Source organism: Equus asinus, chromosome X (genome assembly GCF_041296235.1).
Source record: "Equus asinus isolate D_3611 breed Donkey chromosome X, EquAss-T2T_v2, whole genome shotgun sequence".
In the NCBI taxonomy this organism is placed as follows: domain Eukaryota; kingdom Metazoa; phylum Chordata; class Mammalia; order Perissodactyla; family Equidae; genus Equus; species Equus asinus.
Genome location: NC_091820.1, coordinates 61,399,026 through 61,413,314, shown reverse-complemented (window position 1 = coordinate 61,413,314; position 14,289 = coordinate 61,399,026). Strand labels below are relative to the sequence as shown.

Here is a 14,289-nt window from a genome sequence, read left to right as displayed (position 1 = left end):
CCATGTCAACAGTTGTTATTATCTGACGGTTTTTTTTTCCCTTTTTCTCCCCAAAGCCCCCCAGTACATAGTTGTATATTTTTAGTTGCAGGTCCTTCTAGTTGTGGCATGTGGGATGCTGCCTCAGCATGGCTTGATGAGCGGTGCCATGTCCGTGTCCAGGATCCAAACTGGTGAAAGCCTGGACCACCGAAGCGAAGTGTGCAAATTTAACTACTCGGCCACGGGGCTGGCCCCTGACTTTTTGAACTTAGCCATCCTGGTGCATGTGAAGTGGTGTCTCATTGTGGTTTCAGTGTTCATTTGCCTGATGGCTAATGATGCTGATCATCTTTTCATGTGCTTATTGGTAATTTCTATGTATTCCTTGGAGAATTGTCTATTCAGGTCCTTTGCCCATTTTTTAATTGGATATTTGTCTTTTTATTGTTGATTTGTAAGAATTCTTTATATATTCTGGATGTTTTATTGTCATAAAATATACATAACATAAAATTTACCATTTTAACCAATTTTAAGTATACAGTTCTCTGGTATTAAGTACATTCACATTGTTGTGCATCTATCACGACGATCCATCTTGAGAACTTTTTCGTTTTCTCCCAGTGAAACTCTATACCCATTAAACACTTAACTTCCCAATCCCCTGTCCCCCGAGCCCCTGGCAGCCACCATTCTATATTCTGTCTCTATGAATTTGATTACTTTAGGAACCTCACGTAAGTGGGATCATACAGTATTTGTCTTTTTGTGTCTGGCTTATTTTACTTAGCATAATGTCTTCAAGATTCGTCAGTGTTGTAGCATGTATCAAAATGTTCTTCCTTTTTAAGGCCGAATAGCATTCCATTGTATGTATATACCACATTTAGTTTATCATTCATCTTTCACTGGACACTTGGGTCAGATATGTGATTTGCAAATATTTTCCCTTATTTTGTTGGTTGTCTTTAATTTTCTTGATGGTGTCCTTTGAAGCACAAAAGTTTTTACTAATTTTCCTTCTGTCGCTCACACTTTTGGTGTCGTATCTGAGAATCCATTGCTAAGTCAAACATCATGAAGATTTACTCCTATATTTTCTTCTAAGAGTTTTACAGTTTTTAGCTCTTATGTCTAGGTCTTTGATGTATTTGGAGTTAATTTTTGCATGTGGTGTGAAGCAGGGCTCCAACTTAAGTTTTTGCATGTGGATATACAGTTGTGCCAGCACCATTTTTTGAAACGACTATTCTTTCCCCATTGAACGGTGTTGACATCCTTGTTGAACATAAGTTGAGCATAGATATATGGGTTTATTTCTGGACTTAATTCTTTTCTACTGATCTGTATGTCTGTTCTTTTGCCGTTTCTACACTGTCTTGATAACATTTGTTTCACGGTAAGTTTTGAAATCGTGAAATGTGAGTCTTCCTATTTTGTTTTTCTTTTTGAAGGTTGTTTTGGCTACTCTGTGTCCCATTTAATTTTATATGAATTTTAGAATGAGGTTGTCAGTTTCTACAAAGAAGTCAGCTGGGATTCTGACAGGGATTCTATTGTGTCTATAGACCACAGATATTTTTCCAGTTTTAGATCCTTAATTTCTTTCAGCGATGTTGTATAGTTTTCAGAATATACATTTTACACTTCTCTTGTTAAATTTATTCCTAAATATTTTATTCTTTTTGTTGCTATTATAAATGGATTGTTTTCTTAGTTTTATTTTCAGATCATTCTTTGCAAGTGTATAGAAATACAATTGATTTTTATATATTGTTCTTGTTCTCCTTCAGCCTTTCTGAACTCATTTATTAGTTCTAATAGTTTTTTAGTGGATTCCTTAGGATTTTTTATAAACAACATATTGTCATCTCTAAAGAGAGATAGTTTACTTCCTACTTTTCAATCTTGATGCCTTCTATTTCTTTCTCTTGTCTACTTGCTCTGGCTAGACTTCCATTACAATGTTGAATAGAAGTGGCAAGAGCAGATTTCCTTGTCTTGTTCCTGATCTTAGAGGGGCAAGTCTTCAGTCTTTCGCCATTAAGTGTGTTGTTACTTGTGGCTATTTTATAGATAATTGAGGAAGTTCTCTTTTTTTTAAATAGATTTTATTTTTTAGAGCAGTTTTAGGTTTACAGAAGAATTGAGTGGAAATTACACATATTCCTTCCCTCACGTGCACAGCCTCCCCCACCATCAACATCTCACATCACAGTTGTACATTTGTTACAATTGACAACAAACTTAGATTGACAAATCGTTATCACCAAGAACCCATATTTTGCATTAGATTTCACTTTTGGTGTTGTATATTCTAGGGATTTTGACAAATGTATAATGACATGTATCTACCATTATAGTATCATACAGGTTAGTTTTACTGCACTAAAAATCCTCTGTTCCATCTATCCATCCTTCCTCCCTGCCAACTCCGGGCAACCACTGATCTTTTTACTGTCTCTGTAGTTTTGTCTTTTCTAAAATGTCATATAGCTGGAATCATACAATATGTAGCCTCTTCAGATTGACTTCTTTCACTTAGTCATATGCATTCAAGCTTCCTCCATCTCTCTCCATGGTTTGATGGCTTATTTCTTTTTAGTGTTGAGTAATACTGCCTTGTCTGGATGTACCACAGTTTACCCATTCTCCTTCTGAAGGATATCTTGGTTGCTTCCACGTTTTGACAATTATGAATAAAGCTTCTTATAAGGATGTTTCTATAAATAAAAAAATAACAAATAGAATGTTTATGTAAAGTAAAGATGTTTATAAGCATCTGTCTTATTTTTTATTTTTTATTTTTTATTTTTTATTTTTTATTTTTTAATTTTTGAAATTTAAAAAATTTTTTGAGGAAGATTAGCCCTAAGCTAACATCCGCTGCCAGTCCTCCTCTTTTTGCTAAGGAAGACTGGCCCTGAGCTAACATCCATGCCCATCTTCCTCTACTTTATACGTGGGACGCTACCACAGCATGGTTTGCCAAGCAGTGCCATGTCCACACCTGGGATCTGAACTGGTGAACCCCGGGCCGCCAAAATAGAACATGCGCACTTAACTGCTGCACCATTGGGCCGGCTCATGTCTGCAGGTTTTTGAGTGGACTTAGTTTTCAACTTATTTGGGTAAATATCAAGGGGTGTGATTGCTGGATCATATGGTAAGAGTATGGTTTATTTTGTAAGAAACTGCTAGACTCTCTTCCAAAGTGGCTGTACCATTTTGCATTCCCACCAGCAAAGAATGGAGAGGTCCTGTTACTCCACATCCTCACCAGCATTTGGTATTGTCAGTGTTCTGCTTGTGAAGAATTGATATTAATTCTTTTTTGTATGTTTGGTGTAATTCAGTGGTGGAACCACCTGGACCTTTGCTTTTCCTTGTAGGTAGTTTATTGATTACTAATTCAGTCTCTTTAATTATAGATCTATTCACATTGTCTATTTATTCTTGAGTCAGTTTCAGTAGTTTGTGTGTGTTTAGGAATTTGTCCATTTCATTTAAGTTATCTGATTTTGTGGCATACAATTATTCATGGCATTCTTTATAATCCTTTTATTTCTCTAATGTAGCTAGTAATGAGCCTTCTTTAATTTCTGATTCTAGTAATTTGGATCTTGTCTCCTTTTTTCTTGGTCAGTCCAGCCTAAGGTTTGTCAATTTTGTTCATCTTTTCAAAGAACTAACTTTTGGTTTTATTGATTTTTCTCTGTTGTTTTTCTATTCCCTGTTTCATTAATTTCTGTTCTAGTCTTTGTTATTTCCTTCTCTCCGCTTCCTTTAGGTTTAGTTTGCTGTTATTTTTCCAGTGTCTTATGGTGAAGGGAAATACAATTTATTAATTTTCTTTTTAGTGGAAGATGGAGGTTAAATTTTCTTTTAAGAGAAAGTACCTTAGAAATTATAATAGAGAATGTGTCGATATCAAGCTACTACTCTTAGAAATTTAATGCTTTTTAACCAGGGGTTAGTGTGTCTGAAGAGGGTGAGTCTAGTCAGAAAACTCTTGTAGGAGTATTTTAATGTGAATAATGTGTTACCAATACTGCCATACTTCATAGATTGAAAAATGAGTTCATGGAGTTACAGGTATTGGTGTTCTGTTTGATAATGTATTGAAGAGATAAATAATGTTTTTATTTATTCTCTTTTAAGATAAAGTCAGTGGTTCTGGAAATAATTCTGATATGATGGAAAACAGCAAGGAAGAGGTAAGAATAATTTGAAGCATTTAAAATATATTTATTGATTACTAATAACCAACTAAAGTATATGTCATTAGATTGCTTCTATTTAATATATGCATGTGTTTAAGTTTACTGTCATACCCAAGTATTATTTTAACACTTCATTTTGGGTAGTTATGCAGTTTTAGAAGGTGTTCATTGTTTTTGTTATTGTGTGGTTCACTTCAGCAGTGTACCTAAAGTCAGACAACTGAAAGCTTGCCAACAGGTATTTGAACGTTATTATATTGCAACAGTGTGCTCAAGGTGGCTGTAATGGGCATGACTCCATGGTTCTGAGATCTCTCACAATTGGATATTCAGAGTCTCTAAAGCATTATTATAGGAACCCATCCTGAGGTCCTTCACCTGATACCCAGGCCTACACTATGGTTTTGGGATTCTTTCCACCTAGTGTAAAAATTGTAATCCAATAAAATATACTTTTATGCTGACAAAGCAAGGGTAAATGTAGTATCTTATAGCAAATTGTAGAAGGTACTCGTGCCAATATGTTAGGATAGAGAAAATGACACGTTTATAGATCCTTAAAACTCCTTACCTCTGGGATCTGATTACTTCTACACCTTTGTTTTGTCTTTTGACTTGGGCCAAGATCATGATACAGAGGTGGTATCCTCTCCCACCCCCCAAAATTCAACAGTAACAATTTAATAAAAGAATTGACAGAAAATTAAATTTTTTTTTTTAAAGGTTGGCACCTGCGCTAACATCTGTTGCCAGTCTTTTATTTTTTTCCCTTCTTCTCCCCAAAGCTCCCTGGTACATAGTTGTATATTCTAGTTGTGAGTGCCTCTGGTTGTGCCATGTGGGACGCCACCTCAGCATGGCCTGATGAGCGGTGCCATGTCTGCACCCAGGATCCGAACTGGCGAAACCCTGGGCCGCCGAAGTGGAGCACATGAACTTAACCACTCAGCCACGGGGCCTGGCCCCAGAAAATTAATCTTAATTCAAGGGAACCTGAGAGTAAATGAGAATTAGTTTTTAAAGTTCCTTTTAGAAAAATATTTTAGGCATATAAATAATATCTTATTATATCACTATATCAGAGATCTTAGTGTAGGGAAATAGATAATGGTAGGGATGTTTCTTTGAGAGTTTTACTCACCTTTGTATTTATTTCTCACATTCAGGGAGCTAGCTGTTCAGAAAAATCCAAATCGTCAGGATCGTCACGATCAAAAAGGTTGGTTGATGTTGAAGGGAAAGAAGTTTTCTTTTTCAGGTTGTTTTATTTTCTTTTTCTAAGAATAATAGTCTTTTTTCTAAACTTACTTCAAGCACTCTTGTGCTAAGTGAACTATTTTATATAAACATGCATATTAAAAATAGGCAGTATAGTATAATGAATTCTCTTGTTTCCATCACTTGGCTTCAATAATTATTAATTCATTCTGACTTTGAATTTTAATGGAGTTTTCTAAGGAGGATTTATTATGCATTAATGGCTCCTACAATATATAGATCATTTCTTTTAGATCGTATTTGTGCCTTAAAAAAAGGAGAAAAGGGGAAAGAAATGAAATGTTGAATGGCTCATGAGGCAATATGGGTTTTTAGGTTTATGTGAAATTGTCTGGGATGGGGATTGGTAGCCATCATAGTTATGAGGAATTATAAGAAGATCAAAGAGTGGTAAAAATACTTTTCTGTGTTAAATTGTCAAAGTGAATTGTACATAAGGACTGAAACTACTTCCAAGCGTACCAGAATGCATAATATACTGTGGAGTATAGTTTTTATTAGAAGTTTGCAGTTTATTCTATTGCATTTTATTGTCTCTAACCAGTGGGAAGGTCTCTTAATAAACACAGCTTGCTCGTTATTAACTTATTCTCTAAAGTAGTGATTCTTAAAGAGGAGTTCCCTTCATGATCCGCTGGTAGCTTTTTCAGAATGCACATGTCCTGGTCCTACCTCAGTCCTGCTCAATCATTATATTTAGTAATATGATATAGAGATGTATGGTTCCGTTGGTGATTCTGATATGTATGCCTGGTTAAGAACCACTGCTCAATCTAAACATGTTATTTATGTTCTTTGGATATTGTTTCAATTGTCAGAAATGTCCATAATTCTATGGACTTAATTCTCTCATAGGAAACCTTCAATTGTAACAAAGTATGTAGAATCTGATGATGAAAAACCTTTGGATGAAACTGTAAATGAAGATGCTTCTAATGAAAATTCAGAAAATGATATTACTATGCAAAGCTTGCCAAAAGGTAATGTGTATTAATTTTTCATATGAAGTTAAAGTTGAAATGTATTTTTAAATGTTGTTATTATAAAATTAGAACTTGATTACTTTTAGCTGTGTGTAAAGGACCAAAGGTGATATTTTAATACTGATCGTCTGGAAGTGTATTAATATGGTAATGATAGTGTGCTTTATTGAGGTTACAAATCTAGAATATTCAGTCAGCTTTGAAAAGAAAAAACTTATTTTCTCTTCCCATTGGGTTTTAGAAAAGGGATGTTAGCTTCCAAATTGTACTTGAATGTGGAATTTGATTTAAAAGTTTTTGGTTTAGTAAATATTAATGTGCTTGCTTTATAGAAAAACATGATTTTCTGAAAACATTTAAAAAAAACATTTACAGTCTAGTTTAGTCTTATTGCATTATTAAATTCCCTAAGACTCAAAGCTGAAGTTAAGTATCAAAGATAGATTTAGGTGTATTTCTTGTAATTATCTCTTTAAAAAGCCTTGTCACATACCTCTCAACTGTTGCAGTTCTGACCTTAAAACCTCATTAATTAGTCTGGGTGGGGGAAAGCCAAATGAAAATCTTGGGCTTTGATGAGAGAATGACAAGGAGTCTTGGTAATTTCATGGTGTTTCAGAGTCAAAAATTTAGATTTTTAAAAAATAATATATTTAAGGCTCTTAGCAGATTTTTCAGATTTATTCTCACAGATCGTTTAAAACATTGTTTACTAAACTTTGTTCTCTGTCTATACTTTTGTTTTTGTGACACATTTTTTGATTATGGAAGTTTAAAAAAATGGTGGGTAGGAGGATAAGACTGCTTGACTAGGACAAATTAGGAGTTACAACAGATGAGAAATGAAATTAGGAAAAGGAATGAATGAGAGAAAGAAGAGAGAGAGAGAAGGAAAATTGATGGGCCTACCACTTACTTGGCTTTGCAAATCATCTATGACAATTTTATGTAATGGTTTTGGTGGCCAGGGGCGGAAACAACTAACATGGGAGTCTGTGTCCCATAGGCAGTGACTCACTTTGGATTGTTACATTCTCAGTGGTTGTCACTGGGAGTCCTTATGATGGCCACTGGGTGAGCTATGAACTAGGAATTCAAATCTTTCTTTTAATGATACTGTGGAAGAAAATTAGTATGGGATGTTACTAACCTGAACTAAGTGTAATTCTCTCCCACCAAACCAAAAATAGACTTGTTTCATAAGATTAAGTTTGGGTAATTATAATTATTGTTATAACACAATGTTGAGTGTGTGTAGATACCCGACTCTTACGAAATTAACTCATTTAATCCTCAAAACAATGCTGTAAGGTAGTTATTGTTTCTACTTGTAGAGATGAAGGAGCAAATTCAGAGCTCAAGGAACTTTTTCAGCTTTAAATCGAGAAGCTAAGATTTGAACCCAGGTCTGCCTGAATCCAATGCTAGTGAGTGCTCTCTCCACTCTGCTGCTTGGCTTCCATTTAGAGAAGAATCTTCAGAAAGAATTCTGTTATTTTTTTGTTAAGTATAAATCTCTAGCTTTTTTCAAACGCTGGGGCTTCTCTGAGAGTTTATACAAGAAATGGTTGTTGTGAATAAGAAAAATTTTTTGTGGAGATTATTTAAATTCACCAGTTTGTAAAAACTCAATCCTCTTTTCCCTCTTTCCCGGCTTTTTTCAGAGACTCAGAAATTCATTTAACTAGATGCTATACCTTGCTGAAATCTGCTTGCTGAATAACATAGGCTCATGTTTCAGAGAGAGCCCCTGAAAACTACCAGGTTTTACTTTCTTAGTTGTTGCCAGTAATGCCCAATTACTAAGCCCAGCAATGTGGGTAAATGTGAGACCTGGTTCCTTTTTACTATGCCCCTGGTTTATTTGTTCTTGAGAGATTATAATGAAAAATGAACAAACTTTCTCCTCAATTCACATGTTTTATAGCTTAGAAAGTACATTCTTTCTGAAATATTTCCATAGGGACCAACAATGGATCTCATTCTACAATTAATTGTTAGAGCACTTGAGCTGAAGTATCTTAAGGCAATCTTCTGTTTAAAACTCCTTAAGGACTTTGTAGGGTACTGACACTTTGACATACTAGCTGAGAAATGCTGCAGAATAGGTATAGCAGTAATAGCAGAATTAACTTCTCATATTGTTCCCCACTACCCTCCCCCAAAGCAATATAAAACAACCCTTAAAAATCTTTTTCTGAGTTTATGATTTGGATTATGAGAAGAATAGGATGTCTTTTATTCATTTTCTCTTCTGTTCCTTTTATTTGATAAACTCTTTATGAAACTTAGCATGGATGTTCATATTCAGAACAGTTTTTGTGATAGGCACTGTTAAAATTCAGAACTGGGCTGAGGCTTTCTACTTTATTCACACATTTCTGTTATAATCAGTTCGTAATACCTCCCCCACCCCCCCCGTTTTTATGAACTATATTTCAACAAGTAATCTGATTTTTGACACTTGGCCCTTTTATAGTGCCCTGTTTTATTTACTCTTGAGAGGTCCTTATACAAGTATTGAAAGCTTGAAAGAAACAAAACTATGTACCAGCAATGTTGGCTTTATCTGAACTGAAGTCTTGTACTTCACTTGCACATTTAATATGTGTAATGGTTTTTTAAATGAAATCATTCTAGGTACAGTGATTGTACAACCAGAGCCAGTGCTGAATGAAGACAAAGATGATTTTAAAGGGCCTGAATTTAGAAGCAGAAGTAAAATGAAAACTGAAAATCTCAAAAAACGCGGAGGTAAATACAAGTGAAAATGAAAACATGAGTTTAAATTGCTGTTTATGACCATATTGGAAAATCTGATGTACTTACTAAAAATACCTCCACTTTTCTGCCCATTGTTTATTAAAAGCACTACTTAAAAGTAACTTCTGTTTCTCTCTGAGCTCTGAAGCAGAAAAGGTTAAACACCATTTATCAAAACACCTTTGCCTTCAGTGGCTATTAAGTTATCTCAAGAAGCTTAGCATTGCCTTTTTGCACATGTTCTGTAATGCCTATATGCCAGAATGCCGTATGTTCCTTCTCACCCCGAAAGAATTTCAGATTTGGACAAAATCTTGCCTGTGCCTTCGGATCACATTATACATATCTAAAACATTGTTTCACAGAGTGATGGACATCTGCATTAGTGTTACCTGGGTGCTTATTAAAAATGCAAGTCCCTTGACTCCATTCCCAACAAATTAGAATTTCTGGGGATGATGTCAAGAATGTGCCCCAGTTTGTTCTTATGTACATTAAAGTTGGATATCTTTTGATCTAAAGATACCAATGTAGAGATGAGTAGGAAGGAGAAGGGAGCTAGAGCTAGTAAGCTTCCCTTCATCTGTCTAAGCTGCCTCTCCCTTTGTCTCTCTACCCTCACTTATACATACAATCATATTGGCTATCTATAGAAAGTTAGCATAAGAAGGATTCATTTAGAAATTTATGACAATGGAGTATGTGTCCCACTTGTTTGTGTGTGATTTTTAAATAGTGCCTCTGTAGATTTTTTGGGTAGATTAGCTGAGCCAGAATCATGACTATAAAAGGAATGAATCTCTAAAAGATAGAACAGGACACTAAATTTCTAAGTAAAAATGCAATGGAAGCATGTCTGTCCAATATTTATCACTTTGTGAAATTGTAGCATAGTTGTTATATTTGTAAAATTTTGCATACCTTTTTATTTCAATGCCATATGATTATCTTGATGGAACTGATCAAATATATCTATTTATAAAATGTATGTATCAGTTTTCAGATTAAATGATTTCTTGGGTTGTTGGAGCAAGTCAAGGAAATGTTGTTTAGTGTTTTGTCCACAAGGGGGTGTTCTACCCCTTTCAAGCATAAGGAAGATTTATTGAGAATCTAGTTCATAGTAGGGAAACTGCCGTTGCAGCAACAGAACTCAACAGAGCTGAGTAGTGTTCTTAAAACAAGAAATCAGCATGTAGAAGGTGATGGTAAGGACCAATGCCAAGAGTTCCTTTCTTCTGATCATGGATCCTCTAGAGAAGACAGATAACTAAGTATACTGTATTGTGTCAAAATTAATATCTAAATGGTATTTTTTGGGGAGGGACTCTGGAGCAGTCAGTGTCTGAAATGTGGAGAAGGCCTGAAAGGAGAATAAACAAAGAACCACAGCTCTTGGGGAGGGTGTTCCGAGTGCCACTTTGCTATGTTGCTGGTGTTTGGTCTGAGCTGATTTGTTTCTGGAAGATTTTGTTGAGTATTCTGTGTAAGGATGTTTAGATCATGCTTAAGGGAATATGTATGTTTGTAGTCATATAGTAGCACTTAAATCTTTCATGTTAATTTTTGCCTTAATGATTTGCTATGTCTTTAAGCTGTCAGAAATTACACAAGAAATTTAACTGTATTTACTTATGTATACTGTATGAATAAACTAGTGATCTGGGGTACTAAATTATTAGTTAATATTCAAACTTACTAGGAAAGTTAGTTCTAAAATTGAAGCCTAATTTAGGAAATTGTCAAGAAGATAAACTTTATATATAAAATAGTCTTATTGATTTGAAACAAAATTAAACACAGAGATATAGCTATATTGACCATTTTAGGAGCCACTGTTTTTTAAATACCATAGCCTGTTTTGACATCCTTTCCCCAGTTAACTGTTAGAAAATATGTTTTACATCTGGTTTTTCTATATGGCACAATACTTTTATTGTAATTATTAAAATGTATTGAGCTCAGAAATGAAAATGCCTCTTTTCCATTTATACACTTATTATAATTATTAAGATATTTCATAACTAAAAATAAAAGTTTAAAACACATATAGAAACAAGTATATAAAGTAACATTTCAGCATTTTACAATATTTACTTCAGATCTCACTTAAATAATGATTCAGTCCTACTCTCATCCATTTTCCCCTCCACCCACCCCTCAGGTAATGATTATCCTGAAGATTGTATGTTTATATGTGCGTGTGTGTGTTGTTTCCATGCATGTTTTTATATTTTTTCTATACATATATTCATAAAGCATTTATTTTTCATTAAAAAAATACAAAATAATATCTTGTATATATTCTTTTATAGCATTTCTCATTCAACATTGTTTTTGAAATATAGCCATATCAGCAAATGTACATCTAGTGTTTTATTTTTCACTGCTCTATAGAATTCTGGTATATGAGTAAACCATTATCTGTTTCCCAGATGTGAAATTATTTCCAGTTTTTTTGAAATTTTTCTAATCTCCTGATTAGTGCTGCAGTCAATATTCTCTATATGATTCCTTGTGCACATGTGGGAAAAACTCATCAAAGGAGCACCTAGTTTTGTTTAATTCTTGAGTGATATATGTGCGAAAGCACATAGAAGATGCTTAATAAATGTTATCTAACACTTGATGAACATTCAAACTCTAGCTTTTATTTATCTTGTTAGTTTATCTGAATGCAATCATTATTTGCAGTGAAAAAGCACATTGTGTATTTGTTTCTGTTAAGTACAGAATATATGAATAGTCAACATCAAACATTAATGCAGGACAATATGATTTAAAATAAAATATTAGCAGCTTATATAGTAAGTCTTCTATTTTTCTTATACCTTATTATACCTTGGTAAAACTTTTTTAACTTCTGCAAATAAAAATATTTGTGATACTGTTTGGGCCCATGGTGCTTTGGACCTTAAAACTAAGAAAAACACAAAATAGAAAACTAAGAGGTGAGAAATGTACGTATGGTTTTGTCTTTTATTTAGGGATAGAGACAGAGTTTGTGGGGTTTTTTTTTTTTTTTTTGGTCCTCTTCCTTTTATTTGTGAATGCAGGCATTTTCAGTAGTTTCTTTTGATTCATAATCTACCATCTTATTTGGATCAAGGTCTTGGTTGCACATCAGAAGCATCTGTAAAACTTAAAAATAAAATGTCTAGGAGATTCCCTTTCAGTAGTTTAGGGGTGGGAATGGCTGTCTCTATTTTTAAAAAGATTCTTCTGATGATTCTAATGTTCAACTTGGATTGTGAAGCACTACCCTAAGCAGAACTAGGGACGACAGTGAGGCAGGGGAGGTTTCCTCTTATTCTTTGTTCCGCAGGTTATATTCAATCTGCTTTCTTGCAGACACTGTGGGATGGGGCTCTGCCTTTTCACCCCAGCCATTTTGAGGTTTTGCTGCCAAGATAGATATACCTGCAAGTCTTATTTCTCCTTGTTTGGAAATAGTAGACAGTGCTGATACAGAGTGAATAGTGGAATAGACATAGAAAGAAGGCAGGTTAATGGGGACTGCGGATAGTATGAAAGTAAATCTTAGGAAGGGAATTGGTAATATAAAATTAGCAGGTTTTCACATATTGTATTAAAAGGATCTGTGCAGACAATTCCATTTTGAGAATAAAAGCTTTATGGCATACCTAACTTAAGTATAGGGTTGCAAAAGAATCTGTTCCATAATATGTCGCTTCCTTCCCCATTCTTTAAAAATAATACTGAGTTTATTTGCAAAGCAATAGCAAAATTAAGAAGAGCTCTTGGCCCCTATTTTTAGAACTTTTTTTGGAGAGTCTTCATGTTATATCAAGTTGTTGTGAGAAATAGGGTTTGCATCTGTAAAAGGAAACAAGTTAGGGTTTGTAGCTCTGGAATTTGCCAAGGTTGTTGTGTTTTTTTTTAGGTCCATAAAATTATTAAACTTTTACTTGTGTCCAAAATGTCATTTTTCCAGAGATTATGAGGTATTTAATTTCCAGTATGAAAGTTGCAAAATGCTGACTAAAGTAAATACTTTTTTTGTGTGTGTGTATATGTGTAAATAATGATCACTCCTTTCTCCTAGAAGATGGGCTTCATGGGATTGTGAGCTGTACAGCTTGTGGACAACAGGTCAATCATTTTCAAAAAGATTCCATTTATAGACATCCTTCACTGCAAGTACTTATTTGTAAGGTATGTTGATAATTCATTCCACAAATATTTGAATGCTTACTATGTGTCAGACTTTTGGTGTACAGTCATGAAGAAGACAAACATGGTCTCTACCCTTCTAGGGCTTATATTGTTGTAGGGGAGACAGACACAAAAAGCCTGATAGGGGCCGGCCCCATGGCCGAGTGGTTAAGTTCGCCCACTCCACTTCGGCGGCCCAGGGTTTTGCTGGTTTGGATCCTGGGCGCGGACCTAGTGCCACTCATTGGCCATGCTGAGGCGGCGCCCCAAATGCCACAACTGGAAGGAACCGCAACTAAAATATACAACTCTGTACTGGGGGCCTTTGGGGAGAAGAAGGAAAAAAAAAAAAAGCAAGCCCAGTAAATGTCATCATGGGGGAGATACTGTGTACTTTGGGAACACCCAGGAAGCCTGTGTAATTTGGAATTGGATGGGGGGCTTTATAATGGAGATGATATATAATGGTATCTGAAATATAAATAGGAATTAGCCTGGTGAAGTGGGACTGGTTCAGCATATTCTAGGCAGTGGCAACATGGTATTCAGAGGCTGGTAGGTAAGGGAGAGTGATGTGTTGGAAAATCTGAAGAGTGTATGCATGTGCACGTATGTTTTATAACCTTCCCTCTTATGTACTCTAATTACCCAAATCTAAACTCTTCATGTGGAGTGGAGTTTTGACACGGAGATAATAGAATTAAAAACGTTTTGTACGTGTTGAAGATAGTTTTAACAGTTTATGTATGCTTTTTTATTAGTAATAACTTGCAGTTAATTTTAAATCTCTATAATATCGAGGTTATGGTTTTCTCAACTTTTATTGCTGCTAAGATTAATCCTGTATTAGTTTGTTCCCCAATAAAATGCCTCCTTGAAACGCA

At 34.8% G+C, this 14,289-nt stretch overlaps 1 protein-coding gene across 15 annotated transcripts in view; it reads left to right on the top strand.

Annotated features, from left to right (window-relative positions):
- The window catches only part of ATRX (ATRX chromatin remodeler), a 241,434-nt gene that overhangs the window by 66,669 nt on the left and 160,476 nt on the right, over nucleotides 1-14,289 (top strand). For 6 of the 15 annotated variants that reach the window (XM_070502821.1, XM_070502817.1, XM_070502816.1 and 3 more), the window contains exons 3-7: nucleotides 4,144-4,199; nucleotides 5,372-5,424; nucleotides 6,339-6,463; nucleotides 9,107-9,220; nucleotides 13,296-13,405. In XM_070502821.1, the coding sequence (XP_070358922.1) occupies nucleotides 4,144-4,199; nucleotides 5,372-5,424; nucleotides 6,339-6,463; nucleotides 9,107-9,220; nucleotides 13,296-13,405 (458 nt within the window). The remainder of the gene's footprint in view (nucleotides 1-4,143; nucleotides 4,200-5,371; nucleotides 5,425-6,338; nucleotides 6,464-9,106; nucleotides 9,221-13,295; nucleotides 13,406-14,289) is intronic. The other 9 variants (XM_070502810.1, XM_070502822.1, XM_070502818.1 and 6 more) reach the window with 3 other exon arrangements.